At 46.5% G+C, this 14,091-nt stretch overlaps 2 protein-coding genes across 2 annotated transcripts in view; one reads left to right on the top strand and one right to left on the bottom strand.

The window, feature by feature from the left end:
• Positions 1 to 1,198: 1,198 nt before the first annotated feature.
• LOC127927435 (atrial natriuretic peptide receptor 2) overlaps positions 1,199 to 14,091 on the bottom strand; it is a 37,597-nt gene continuing 24,704 nt past the window's right edge. The window contains exons 15-23 of the mRNA XM_052513865.1: positions 12,420 to 12,521; positions 12,037 to 12,156; positions 11,595 to 11,688; positions 11,197 to 11,284; positions 9,863 to 10,002; positions 9,432 to 9,584; positions 8,959 to 9,057; positions 8,196 to 8,287; positions 1,199 to 1,501 (exon numbers count right to left, since the gene is read on the bottom strand). Coding sequence (XP_052369825.1) covers positions 1,250 to 1,501; positions 8,196 to 8,287; positions 8,959 to 9,057; positions 9,432 to 9,584; positions 9,863 to 10,002; positions 11,197 to 11,284; positions 11,595 to 11,688; positions 12,037 to 12,156; positions 12,420 to 12,521 — 1,140 coding nt within the window. The 3' untranslated portion in view covers positions 1,199 to 1,249. The remainder of the gene's footprint in view (positions 1,502 to 8,195; positions 8,288 to 8,958; positions 9,058 to 9,431; positions 9,585 to 9,862; positions 10,003 to 11,196; positions 11,285 to 11,594; positions 11,689 to 12,036; positions 12,157 to 12,419; positions 12,522 to 14,091) is intronic.
• LOC127927424 (uncharacterized) overlaps positions 4,707 to 14,091 on the top strand; it is a 185,547-nt gene continuing 176,162 nt past the window's right edge. Inside the window, exon 1 of the mRNA XM_052513794.1 lies at positions 4,707 to 5,579. The gene's annotated coding sequence lies outside the window, so the exon portion shown is untranslated. The remainder of the gene's footprint in view (positions 5,580 to 14,091) is intronic.

The raw sequence follows: 14,091 nt of genomic DNA, 5'->3' as shown, positions 1-14,091 counted from the left end.
GGGGAGATAGAGAGAGAGGATAGAGATGAAGAGGGAGAAATAGAGAGAGGAGATAGAGATGAAGAGAGAGACTGAGGGAGAAATAGAGAGAGGAGATAGAGATGAAGAGGGTGGAGAGAAGATGTGTGTGGGGAAATTCAGGCAGGACCTAAGGAGTGTGTGTGTGTGTTGAAGAGAGAGAAATGGAGAGAGGGATAGTGATGAAGAGAGAGAAATGGAGAAAGGGATAGAGATGAAGAGAGAGAAATGGAGAGAGGGATAGAGATGAAGAGAGAGAAATGGAGAGAGGGATAGAGATGAAGAGAGAGAAATAGAGAGAGGGATAGATGGTCCTTCTGTAGCTCAGTTGGTAGAGCATGGCGCTTGTAACGCCAGGGTAGTGGGTTCGATCCCGGGACCACCCATACGTAGAATGTATGCACACATGACTGTAAGTCGCTTTGGATAAAAGCGTCTGCTAAATGGCATATATTATAGAGATGAAGAGAGAAATGGAGAGAGGGATAGAGATGAAGAGGGTGGAGAGAAGATGCATGTGGAAATGTTTGTTTGTAGTGTGTGTGTGTGTGTGTGTGTGTGTGTGTGTGTGTGTATATGTATATATGTGTGTGTGTGTGTGTGTATGTGTGTGTGTGTGTGTGTGTGTGTGTGTGTGTGTGTGTGTGTGTGTGTGTGTGTGTGTGTGTGTGTGTGTGTGTGTGTGTGTGTGTGTGTGTGTGTGTGTGTGTGTGTGTATATGTGTGTGTGTGTGTGTGTGTGTGTGTGTGTATATGTATATGTGTGTGTGTGTGTGTGTGTGTGTGTGTGTGTGTGTGTGTGTGTGTGTGTGTGTGTGTGTGTGTCAGGACTCCTTCATGCTGATTCAATAGTGATGTTTTTTATTCAGCGTCGTCATACCATCGAATAACTAAATGAAATACTTTAAACGTTTAAACTTTGTCACTAAATAAACACACATTTAATTGACCGAACTCAATATTATACTTTTTGAAAAACATCGGTCTAGATATTTAACGCCTTATCGGATAAAGACAATTCAACAGAATAGTCAAAACAGACACACAATACGTGGATAGGCACTTATCAGACACTATAGATACACCTACATAGGAAGTGTTAGCAGACACTATAGATACACCTACATAGGAAGTGTTAGCAGACACTATAGATACAACGACGTGAATAGGAAGTGTGAGCAGACACAATAGAGAGGATTCATTTATAACACAACAGTGGAAAGGGTCAGAGGTCAGGCTGAGTCCTGCAACAGGTCATGGTTGAGGAGCCCAGGGATTGAGGCGTACATCTCGTTCTCTCCCGTCCTCTCTCTTCTCTCCAGCTCTCTGTCTCTGTTCGTGTCCAGCACAGACATACTGGATGTAGGCTTCCTGCTGGCCACCTTAGTGCTGGGGTCCTTAATGGGGTCCTTCACACCAGGGTCCTTACTGGGCTGGAGAGGCAGCTTCCCTTCCAACCAATGGGTTACCATGTCCCCTTTACCCTGAAGAGATAGGTTAGGGGTCAGTGGTTAAAGGTCAAGGTTGAGAGAGGTCAGGGGTTAAAGATCAAGGTTGAGAGAGGTCAGGGGTTAAAGATCAAGGTTGAGAGAGCTCAGTGGTTAAAGGTCAAGGTTGAGAGAGGTCAGTGGGTTAGACGTCAAGGTTGAGAGAGGTCAGTGGTTAAAGGTCAAGGTTGAGAGAGGTCAGGGGTTAAAGATCAAGGTTGAGCGAGGTTAGGAGTCGGGTTAGACGTCAAGGTTGAGAGAGGTCAGTGGTTAAAGGTCAAGGTTGAGAGAGGTTAGGGGTCGGGTTAGACGTCAAGGTTGAGAGAGGTTAGGGGTCGGGTTAGACGTCAAGGTTGAGAGAGGTCAGGGGTTAAAGATCAAGGTTGAGCGAGGTTAGGAGTCGGGTTAGACGTCAAGGTTGAGAGAGGTCAGTGGTTAAAGGTCAAGGTTGAGAGAGGTTAGGGGTCGGGTTAGACGTCAAGGTTGAGAGAGGTCAGTGGTTAAAGGTCAAGGTTGGATAAAATTATCTACTAAATGTCTTCAGGAAGTGGTCTTCACTTTTTTCCACATCTGTTACTTTCCAGCCTTATTCTGAAATCTATTAAATAAAACAATTTCCTCATCAATCTACACACAATACCCCATAATGACATCACAATACCCCATAATGACATCACAATACCCAATAATGACATCACAATACCCCATAATGACATCACAATACCCCATAATGACATAGTGAAAACAGTTTTTCTTATTTTATTGCAAATGTATAAAACATTTAAAACAGAAATACCATATTTGCATAAGTATTCAGACCCTTTGCTATGAGACTCGAAATTGAGCTCCTGTGCATCCTGTCTCCATTGACTATTCTTGAGATGTTTCTACAACTTGATTGCTCAGCTCAGTTGTCCTGAGTCTGCACGAGTCTGCCAGGACCTAGGATCAAGGGACACACTCAAGTTTTTTAACACTATATCTCTTGACACATTGATGAAAATAATAATGGCCTATAAACCTTCAAGCTGCATACTGGACCCTATTCCAACTAAACTACTGAAAGAGCTGCTTCCTGTGCTTGGCCCTCCTATGTTGAACATAATAAACGGCTCTCTATCCACCGGATGTGTACCAAACTCACTAAAATTGTCAGTAATAAAGCCTCTCTTGAAAAAGCCAAAAAGCCAAGCCACCTTGACCCAGAAAATATAAAAAACGATCGGCCTATATCGAATCTCCCCTCCTCTCCTCTCCTCTCTCCTCTCAGATTTAAAAAAAGAAGAAGCTGTTGTGCAGTAACTCACTGCCTTCCTGAAGACAAACAATGTATATGAAATGCTTTAGTCTGGTTCTAGACCCCATCATAGCACTGAGACTGCACTTGTGAAGGTGGTAAAATGGCCTTTTAATGGCTTCAGACCAAGGCTCTGCATCTGTCCTCGTGCTCCTAGACCTTAGTGCTGCTTTTGATACCATCGATCACCACATTCTTTTGGAGAGATTGGAAACCCAAATTGGTCAACACGGACAAGTTCTGGCCTGGTTTAGATCTTATCTGTTGGAAAGATATCAGTTTGTCTCTGTGGATGGTTTGTCCTCTGACAAATCAACTGTACATTTTGGTGTTCCTCAAGGCTCTGTTTTAGGACCACTATAGTTTTCACTAAATATTTTACCTCTTGGGGATGTTATTCGAAAACAAAATGTTAACTTTCACTGCTATGCGGATGACACACAACTGTACATTTCAATGAAACATGGTGAAGCCCCAAAATTGCCCTCGCTAGAAGCCTGTGTTTCAGACATCAGGAAGTGGATGGCTGCAAACGTTCTACTTTTAAACTCGGACAAAACAGAGATGCTTGTTCTAGGTCCCAAGAAACAAAGAGAAATTCTGTTGGATCTGACAATTAGTCTGATGGTTGTACAGTCGTCTCAAATAAAACTGTGAAGGACCTCGGCGTTACTCTGGACCCTGATCTCTCTTTTGAAGAACATATCAAGACTGTTTCAAGGACAGCTTTTTTCCATATACGTAACATTGCAAAAATCAGAAACTTTCTGTCCAAAAATGCAGAAAAATGTATCCATGCTTTGCAATGCTCTACTTTCCGGCTACCCGGATAAAGCACTAAATAAACTTCAGTTAGGGCTAAACACGGCTGCTAGAATCCTGACTAGAACCAAAAAAATTGATCATATTACTCCAGTGCTAGCCTCCCTACACTGGCTTCCTGTCAAAGCAAGAGCTGATTTCAAGGTATTACTGCTGACCTACAAAGCATTACATGGGCTTGCTCCTACCTATCTTGTCGATCTGGTCCTACCGTACATACCTACATGTACGCTACGGTCACAAGACGCAGGCCTCCTAATTGCCCCTAGAAATTCTAAACAAACAGCTGGAGGCAGGGCTTCTCCTATAGAGCTATATATAAGTCCTACAGTGCATGTCAGAGCAAAAACCAAGCCATGAGGCCGAAGGAATTGTCCGTAGAGCTCAGAGACAGGATTGTGTCGAGGCACAGATCTGGGGAAGGGTACCAAACAATGTCTGCAGCATTTAAGGTCTCCAAGAACACAGTGACCTCCATCATTCTAAAATGGAAGACGTTTGGAACCACCAAGACTCTTCCTAGAGCTGGCCGCCCGGCCAAACTGAACAATCGGGGGAGAAGAGAGGTAACCAAGAACCTGATGGTCACCCTGACAGAGCTCCAGAGTTCCTCTGTGGAGATGGGAGAAACTTCCAGAAGGACAACCATCTCTGCAGCACTCTACAAAACAGGCTTTTATGGTAGAGTGGCCAGACGGAAGCCACTACTCAGTAAAAGGCACATGATAGACCGCTTGGCGTTTTTCAAAAGTCACCTAAAGACTGCCAGACTATGAGAAACAAGATTCTCTGGTCTGATGAAACCAAGACTAAATTATATGTCCTGAGAAACTCCCCAAATACAGGTGTGCCAAGCTTGTAGCATCATACCCAAGAAGACTCCAGGCTGTAATCGCTGCCAAGCTTGTAGCGTCATACCCAAGAAGACTCAGGGCTGTAATCGCTGCCAAGCTTGTAGCGTCATACCCAGGAAGACTCAAGGCTGTAATCGCTGCCAAGCTTGTAGCGTCATACCCAGGAAGACTCAAGGCATTGCGAGCTCACAGAACAGGGCTCCGGGCAGCCAAGCGGAAATGGAGGAAAACTCGCCTCCCTGCGGACCTGGCATCCTTTCACTCCCTCCTCTCTACATTTTCCTCTTCTGTCTCTGCTGCTAAAGCCACTTTCTACCACTCTAAATTCCAAGCATCTGCCTCTAACCCTAGGAAGCTCTTTGCCACCTTCTCCTCCCTCCTGAATCCTCCTCCCCCCCTCCTCCCTCTCTGCAGATGACTTCGTCAACCATTTTGAAAAGAAGGTCGACGACATCCGATCCTCGTTTGCTAAGTCAAACGACACCGCTGGTTCTGCTCACACTGCTCTACCCTGTGCTCTGACCTCTTTCTCCCCTCTCTCTCCAGATGAAATCTCGCATCTTGTGACGGCCGGCCGCCCAACAACCTGCCCGCTTGACCCTATCCCCTCCTCTCTTCTCCAGACCATTTCCGGAGACCTTCTCCCTTACCTCACCTCGCTCATCAACTCATCCCTGACCGCTGGCTACGTCCCTTCCATCTTCAAGAGAGCGAGAGTTGCACCCCTTCTGAAAAAACCTACACTCGATCCCTCCGATGTCAACAACTACAGACCAGTATCCCTTCTTTCTTTTCTCTCAAAACTCTTGAACGTGCCGTCCTTGGCCAGCTCTCCCGCTATCTCTCTCAGAATGACCTTCTTGATCCAAATCAGTCAGGTTTCAAGACTAGTCATTCAACTGAGACTGCTCTTCTCTGTATCACGGAGGCGCTCCGCACTGCTAAAGCTAACTCTCTCTCCTCTGCTCTCATCCTTCTAGACCTATCGGCTGCCTTCGATACTGTGAACCATCAGATCCTCCTCTCCACCCTCTCCGAGTTGGGCATCTCCGGCGCGGCCCACGCTTGGATTGCGTCCTACCTGACAGGTCGCTCCTACCAGGTGGCGTGGCGAGAATCTGTCTCCTCACCACGCGCTCTCACCACTGGTGTCCCCCAGGGCTCTGTTCTAGGCCCTCTCCTATTCTCGCTATACACCAAGTCACTTGGCTCTGTCATAACCTCACATGGTCTCTCCTATCATTGCTATGCAGACGACACACAATTAATCTCCTCCTTTCCCCTTCTGATGACCAGGTGGCGAATCGCATCTCTGCATGTCTGGCAGACATATCAGTGTGGATGACGGATCACCACCTCAAGCTGAACCTCGGCAAGACGGAGCTGCTCTTCCTCCCGGGGAAGGACTGCCCGTTCCATGATCTCGCCATCACGGTTGACAACTCCATTGTGTCCTCCTCCCAGAGCGCTAAGAACCTTGGCGTGATCCTGGACAACACCCTGTCGTTCTCAACTAACATCAAGGCGGTGGCCCGTTCCTGTAGGTTCATGCTCTACAACATCCGCAGAGTACGACCCTGCCTCACACAGGAAGCGGCGCAGGTCCTAATCCAGGCACTTGTCATCTCCCGTCTGGATTACTGCAACTCGCTGTTGGCTGGGCTCCCTGCCTGTGCCATCAACCCCCTACAACTCATCCAGAGCGCCGCAGCCCGTCTGGTGTTCAACCTTCCCAAGTTCTCTCACGTCACCCCGCTCCTCCGCTCTCTCCACTGGCTTCCAGTTGAAGCTCGCATCCGCTACAAGACCATGGTGCTTGCCTACGGAGCTGTGAGGGGAACGGCACCTCAGTACCTCCAGGCTCTGATCAGGCCCTACACCCAAACAAGGGCACTGCGCTCATCCACCTCTGGCCTGCTCGCCTCCCTACCACTGAGGAAGTACAGTTCCCGCTCAGCCCAGTCAAAACTGTTCGCTGCTCTGGCCCCCAATGGTGGAACAAACTCCCTCACGACGCCAGGACAGCGGAGTCAATTACCACCTTCCGGAGACACCTGAAACCCCACCTCTTTAAGGAATACCTAGGATAGGATAAAGTAATCCTTCTCACCCCCCTTAAAATGATTTAGATGCACTATTGTAAAGTGGCTGTTCCACTGGATGTCATAAGGTGAATGCACCAATTTGTAAGTCGCTCTGGATAAGAGCGTCTGCTAAATGACTTAAATGTAAATGTAAATGTAATCGCTGCCAAAGGTGATTCAACAAAGCACTGAGTAAAGGGTCTGAATACTTATCTAAATGTGATATAAAAACCCAAATCTTTTTTGTAAAAGTATTTTTTATTTGTAACACATTTGCAAAACATTTCTAAAAACGTATTTTTGCTTTGTCATTAAGGGGCATTGTGATGTCATTAAGGGGTATTGTGATGTCATTATGGGATACTGTGTGGAGATTGATGAGGGAAAAAATTATGTAATCCATTTTAAGAATAAGGCTGTAACGTAACAAAATGTTTAAAAAGTCAAGGGGTCTGAATGCTTTCCGAATGCAGTGCATCTATCCTGTTTATATCCTGTATGCTTCCTGTAAATATCCTGTATATATCCTGTATGTATCCTGTATATATCTTGTATATATCCTGTATATATCCTGTATGTATCCTGTATATATCCTGTATGTATTCTGTATATATCCTGTATATCCTGTATATATCCTGTATATATAACACACCTGGACTTATATATCCTGTTTATAACCTGTATGTATCCTGTATATCTCCTGTATATATCCTGTATATATCCTGTATATAACCTGTATATCCTGTATATATCCTGTATGTATCCTGTATATATCTTGTATATATCCTGTTTATATCCTGTATGCTTCCTGTAAATATCCTGTTTATATCCTGTATGCTTCCTGTATATATCCTGTATATATCCTGTATGTATCCTGTATATATCCTGTATATATCCTGTATATATCCTGTATGTATCCTGTATATATCCTGTATGTATCCTGTATATATCCTGTATGTATCCTGTATATATCCTGTATGTATCCTGTATATATCCTGTATATATCCTGTATATATCCTGTATATATCCTGTATATATCCTGTATGTATCCTGTATATATCCTGTATATATCCTGTATATATCCTGTATATATCCTGTATATATCCTGTATGTATTCTGTATATATCCTGTATATCCTGTATATATCCTGTATATAGAACACACCTTGACTTATATATCCTGTATGTATCCTGTATATATCCTGTATATATCCTGTATATATCCTGTATGTATCCTGTATATATCCTGTATATATCCTGTATATATCCTGTATATATCCTGTATATCCTGTATATATCCTGTATATAGAACACACCTTGACTTATATATCCTGTATGTATCCTGTATATATCCTGTATATATCCTGTATATATCCTGTATATATCCTGTATATATCCTGTATATATCCTGTATGTATCCTGTATATATCCTGTATATATCCTGTATATCCTGTATATCCTGTATATCCTGTATGTATCCTGTATATATCCTGTATATATCCTGTATGTATCCTGTATATATTCTGTATATCCTGTATATATCCTGTATATATCCTGTATATATTCTGTATATCCTGTATGTATCCTGTATATATCCTGTATATATCCTGTATATATCCTGTATATAGAACACACCTTGACTTGCAGCATCCCTCTACATTGCAGCAGGTATCCTCCTATCTCCTCTAGGAGGTAGAATGTACTGGAGCTGACCTGAATCTTGAGGGCTGTATGGGGAGAGACCAACCGCTTCCTTAGCATTAGCTTCTACAGTCACTGCCATAGAGATACTATGGTACCAGTGGAATTACTTCCTTAGCATTAGCTTCCACTTTCACGGTGATAGAGATTGTCTATTTACTTTTATAAACTGGGTGGTTCGAGCCCTGAATGCTGATTGGCTGACAGCCGTGGTATATCAGACCGTATACCATAGGTATGACAAAACATGCAAGGAATACTATAATATTTATACCTCACGGGTATGATAAAACATGTATTTTTACTGCTCTAATTACGTTGGTAACCAGTTTATAATAGCAATGAGGCACCTCTGGGGTTTGTGGTATATGGTCAATATACCACGACTAAGGGCTGTGTCCAGGCACTCCACGTTGCGTCGTGCTTCAGAACAGCCCTTTGATGTGGTATATTGGTCATACACCACACCCACTTTTGCCTGATTGCTTAAATAAACTATCTCTGAGACCGTATTGATCCTGTGGAAGTACTTCCTTAGCGTTAGCATCAACTCTCACTGTATTGTCACTTTGGAATCACTTCCTTAGCATTACCATCTAAAGTCACATTGGAAAAACACTTCCTTAGCATTAGCATCAACTCTTACTGCCATAAAGATCCTATGTTGCCTATGGGAACACTTCCTTAGCATGATTACCTTCGCTGGTGGACTCCATCCTAGAGGAGGTGTTGACTGTGTCTCCAAACAGACAATAGCGAGGCATCTTGGTCCCGACCACACCGGCTACCACTGGACCTGCAGGGAGGGAGGGGGGGGGCAAGAGGGTGGGTGTGTGTTACCTGAGTGTATCCCGATCTGTAGGTGTGGTGTGTGTGTGTGTGTGTGTGTGTGTGTGTGTGTGTGTGTGTGTGTGTGTTGTGTGTGTGTGTACCTGAGTGTATCCTGGCCCATATCTGTAGTTGTGTGTGTGTGTGTTACCTGAGTGTATCCCGTATCTGTGTGTGTGTGTGTGTGTGTGTGTGTGTGTGTGTGTGTGTGTGTGTGTGTGTGTGTGTGTGTGTGTGTGTGTGTGTGTGTGTGTGTGTGTGTGTGTGTGTGTGTGTGTGTGTGTGTGTGTTACCTGTGTGTATCCCAGTGTGTATGTGTGTTGTGTGTGTGTGTGTGTGTACCTGAGTGTATCCCGGCCCGTATCTGTAGTTGAGTGTTGGGTTTGTGTGGTATCCTGAAGGTCCGACACACACCGACCAGGTCCAGAGCCATGCTGGAGATCTCTGCTGCATGCTGGATCCCGTTCTCCCTGGGTATCCCAGACACCACCATGTCTACACACACACACATTGGTATTCAGTCATCTGCATGCTAGATCCCATCCTCCCTGGGTATCCCAGACACCACCATGTCTACACACACACACATTGGTATTCAGTCATCTGCATGCTAGATCCCATCCTCCCTGGGTATCCCAGACACCACCATGTCTACACACACACACATTGGTATTCAGTCATCTGCATGCTAGATCCCATCCTCCCTGGGTATCCCACATTAACATCACACAGATATACTGGGAGTTTTACTGTAACCACGGTGATATACTCACAGGCATCCCCTATGGTCTCCACCTTGTAAACGTCATAGTTGTCAATGATGTCATCAAAAGTCGTGTAGAGTTTATTGAGGAAGTCGACCACTTGGTAAGGAGTACTGGTGCTGGAGAGGTGGGTGAACCCTACGATGTCACTACGATGTCACTACACACACACACGCACGCACGCACGCACGCACGCACGCACCCTACACACACACACACACACACACACACACACACACACACACACACACTGAGTGCTGGTGCTGGACTGGTGGGTGAACCCTGCTATGTTACTACATACAGTATAGAGAGAATCATAGGAAAGGTAAGAATTAGATTTAGGATTAGGATTAGAGATAGATAGAGTTAGATTTAGAGATAGAGTTAGGATTAGAGATAGAGTTAGGATTAGAGATGGAGTTAGGGTTAGGATTAGAGATGGAGTTAGGATTAGAGATGGAGTTAGGGTTAGGATTAGAGATGGAGTTAGGATTAGAGATGGAGTTAGGATTAGAGATGGAGTTAGGGTTAGGATTAGAGATGGAGTTAGGATTAGAGATGGAGTTAGGATTAGAGATGGAGTTAGGGTTAGAGATGGAGTTAGGGTTAGGATTAGAGATGGAGTTAGGGTTAGGATTAGAGATGGAGTTAGGATTAGAGATGGAGTTAGGGTTAGGATTAGAGATGGAGTTAGGATTAGAGATGGAGTTAGGGTCAGAGATGGAGTTAGGATTAGAGATGGAGTTAGGGTTAGGATTAGAGATGGAGTTAGGATTAGAGATGGAGTTAGGGTCAGGATTAGAGATGGAGTTAGGATTAGAGATGGAATTAGGGTTAGGATTAGAGATGGAGTTAGGGTTAGGATTAGAGATGGAGTTAGGATTAGAGATGGAGTTAGGGTTAGGATTAGAGATGGAGTTAGGGTTAGAGATGGAGTTAGGGTTAGAGATGGAGTTAGGGTTAGAGATGGAGTTAGGGTTAGGATTAGAGATGGAGTTAGGGTTAGGATTAGAGATGGAGTTAGGATTAGAGATAGAGTCAGGATTAGAGATGGAGTTAGGGTTAGGATTAGAGATGGAGTTAGGGTTAAGATTAGAGATATAGTCAGGATTAGAGATAGGGTTAGATTTAGAGTTAGATTTAGAGTTAGGATTAGAGATATAGTTAGCCTCGGTCCTCAATTCTAGCCTCTGTCTGTCTGTCTGTCTGTCTGTCTGTCTGTCTGTCTGTCTGTCTGTCTGTCTGTCTGTCTGTCTGTCTGTCTGTCTGTCTGTCTGTCCCCTCTCTCTCTCACCCCTTTCCCTCTCTGTCTCCCCCTTCCCTTCCTTCATTATCTCTCTCACCTGAAGAAGACAGTAGCGCTCACATAACTCTGGGCCTGCAATGGTTTCCCCTGCCTCAGATCGTCAGCTACCTGCTTCGGGAGCATACCTGCACACACACACACGCACGCACACACACACACACACACACACACACACACACACACACACACACACACACACACACACACACACACACACACACACACACACACACACACACACACACACACACACACACACACACACACACACACACACACACACACACACACACACAGAGAGATAGAGGCACATTTGTTTCACTCGTACTACCACACTATCAATGAGCAACAGAGGAAAAAACTCTCCCCAAAATGGCTTCCACTCAATGGGGAATAATAACAGATTAGATCCAATCCTAATCCTGGCGTCCGTACTGTAGAGCAGTCGGTCAGTCTTCTGTTTCTCATGCATCAGGTCCTGGGTCCTCTCTGCTACCAGGACCTCCAGGTGCTTACTGTATTTCTCCATCTACACACACACACACACACACACACACACACACACACACACACACACACACACACACACACACACACACACACACACACACACACACACACACACACACACACACACACACACACACACACACACACACACACACACACACACACACACACACACACACACACACACACACACACAGGTTGAAAGGGTTGTTTCGTGGTTGCGATCGGGGTTAGTTTGTTGTAACATTGAGTTTCTGATAACATTTGAAAAGGTTGCTACTGGGTTGTGCGAACGTCTTTGTAACATCGTGTGAGGGTTGTTTTAAAGTTGTGTAAACGTTGCTGTAATGTTGTCTCTAGGTCGTACCAGGTTCATCATCATGTCCACAGGGCTAACTTTATTGGGGTTGATCCGGTAGACGAACTTCCTGATCTGCTCGAAGGTGGGCCGGTGGACTGGGTTATGAGACCGGCACCTTCTGATGAGCTACGGCAACACGGAGGGGACACACAACTCACACAACTCACACAGTCATCTATATCAGACACTCGGGGAATAAACCTCCTTAATTCCATGTACTCTGCAGGACACACACACACCCTTCCCCTCCGTACCTCGACGTACTCTGCAGGACACACACACACACACACCCTCCGTACCTCGACGTACTCTGCAGGACACACACACACACACACCCTCCGTACCTCGACGTACTCTGCAGGACACACACACACACACACCCTCCGTACCTCAACGTACTCTGCGGGACAGGGACAGGTGTTGTCGGCCTTGCCGGAGATTAGTTCTGGGAGTGGGGGGCACCAAGCACTCTCGAGAGAACTGTCCTCAACCTGGGGAGGGAGAGAGAGAGGGAGAGGGGGAGGGGGAGGGAAAGAGAGGGAGAGCGGAGAGGGAGGGAGGGGGAGAGGGGGGGGGAGAGGGGAGGGGGAGAGGTGGGGAGGAAGAAAGAGAGGGGAGGGGAGGGGAGAAAGAGAGAGGGGGAGAGGAGAGGGGAGAGGGCAGAGAGGGAGGGAGGGGGAAGGGGAGGGAAAGAGAGAGGGGAGAGGGAGAAAGAGAGAGGGGGAGAGAGAGAGCGGAGAGGGAGGGAGGGGGAAGGGAGGAAGTTAGGGGGTGGGAGGGAAAGAGATGGTGAAAAAACATCTAACTAATGGTTCATAGAAAGGAACTTTGTATGAATGGAGGGTGATTGGAGGGTGATTGGAGGGTGAATGGAGGGTGAATGGATGGTGAAAGGAGGGTGAATGGCTGGTGAATGGGGGGTGAATGGAGGGTGAATGGATGTGGAATGGAGGGTGAATGGAGGGTGAATGGAGGGTGAATGGAGGGTGAATGGGGGGTGAATGGAGGGTGAATGGGGGGTAAATGGAGGGTGAATGGAGGGTGATTGGAGGGTGATTGGAGGGTGAATGGGGGTGAATGGAGGGTGAATGGAGGGTGAATGGAGGGTGAATGGGGGGTGATTGGAGGGTAAATGGGGGGTGAATGGAGGGTGATTGGAGGGTGAATGGATGTGGAATGGAGGGTGAATGCAGGGTGAATGGAGGGTGAATGGGGGTGAATGGAGGGTGAATGGAGGGTGAATGGGGGGTGAATGGAGGGTGAATGGAGGGTGAATGGAGGGTGAAAGGAGGGTGAATGGGGGTGAATGGAGGGTGAATGGATGTGGAATGGAGGGTGAATGCAGGGTGAAGGGGGTGAATGAAGGGTGAATGGAGGTTGAATGGAGGGTGCATGGGGGGTGAATGGGGGGTGAATGGAGGGGGAATGGGGGGTGAATGGAGGGTGAATGAGGGGTGAATGGAGGGTGAATGGGGGTGAATGGGGGTGAATGGAGGGTGAATGGGGGTGAATGGAGGGTGAATGGAGGGTGAATGGGGGGTGGATGGAGGGTGATTGGAGGGTGATTGGAGGGTGAATGGATGGTGAATGGAGGGGGAATGGGGGTGAATGGATGGTGTGAATGGATGGTGAATGCAGGGTGAATGGGGGGTGAATGAAGGGTGAATGGAGGTTGAATGGAGGGTGCATGGGGGGTGAATGGAGGGTGAATGGGGGTGAATGGATGGTGAATGGAGGGGGAATGGGGGTGAATGGATGGTGAATGGGGGTGAATGGAGGGTGAATGGGGGTGAATGGGGGTGAATGGAGGGTGAATGGGGGTGAATGGAGGGTGAATGGAGGGTGAATGGGGGTGGATGGAGGGTGATTGGAGGGTGATTGGAGGGTGAATGGATGGTGAATGGAGGGGGAATGGGGGTGAATGGATGGTGTGAATGGATGGTGAATGGGGGTGAATGGAGGGTGAATGGGGGGTGAATGGGGGGGTGAATGGAGGGTGAATGGGGGGGGTGAATGGAGGGTGAATGGGGGTGAATGGAGGGTGAATGGGGGAATGGAGGG

This window comes from Oncorhynchus keta, unplaced genomic scaffold, assembly GCF_023373465.1.
Source record: "Oncorhynchus keta strain PuntledgeMale-10-30-2019 unplaced genomic scaffold, Oket_V2 Un_scaffold_14044_pilon_pilon, whole genome shotgun sequence".
NCBI lineage: Eukaryota > Metazoa > Chordata > Actinopteri > Salmoniformes > Salmonidae > Oncorhynchus > Oncorhynchus keta.
This window is presented reverse-complemented; position numbering and strand designations above follow the sequence as displayed.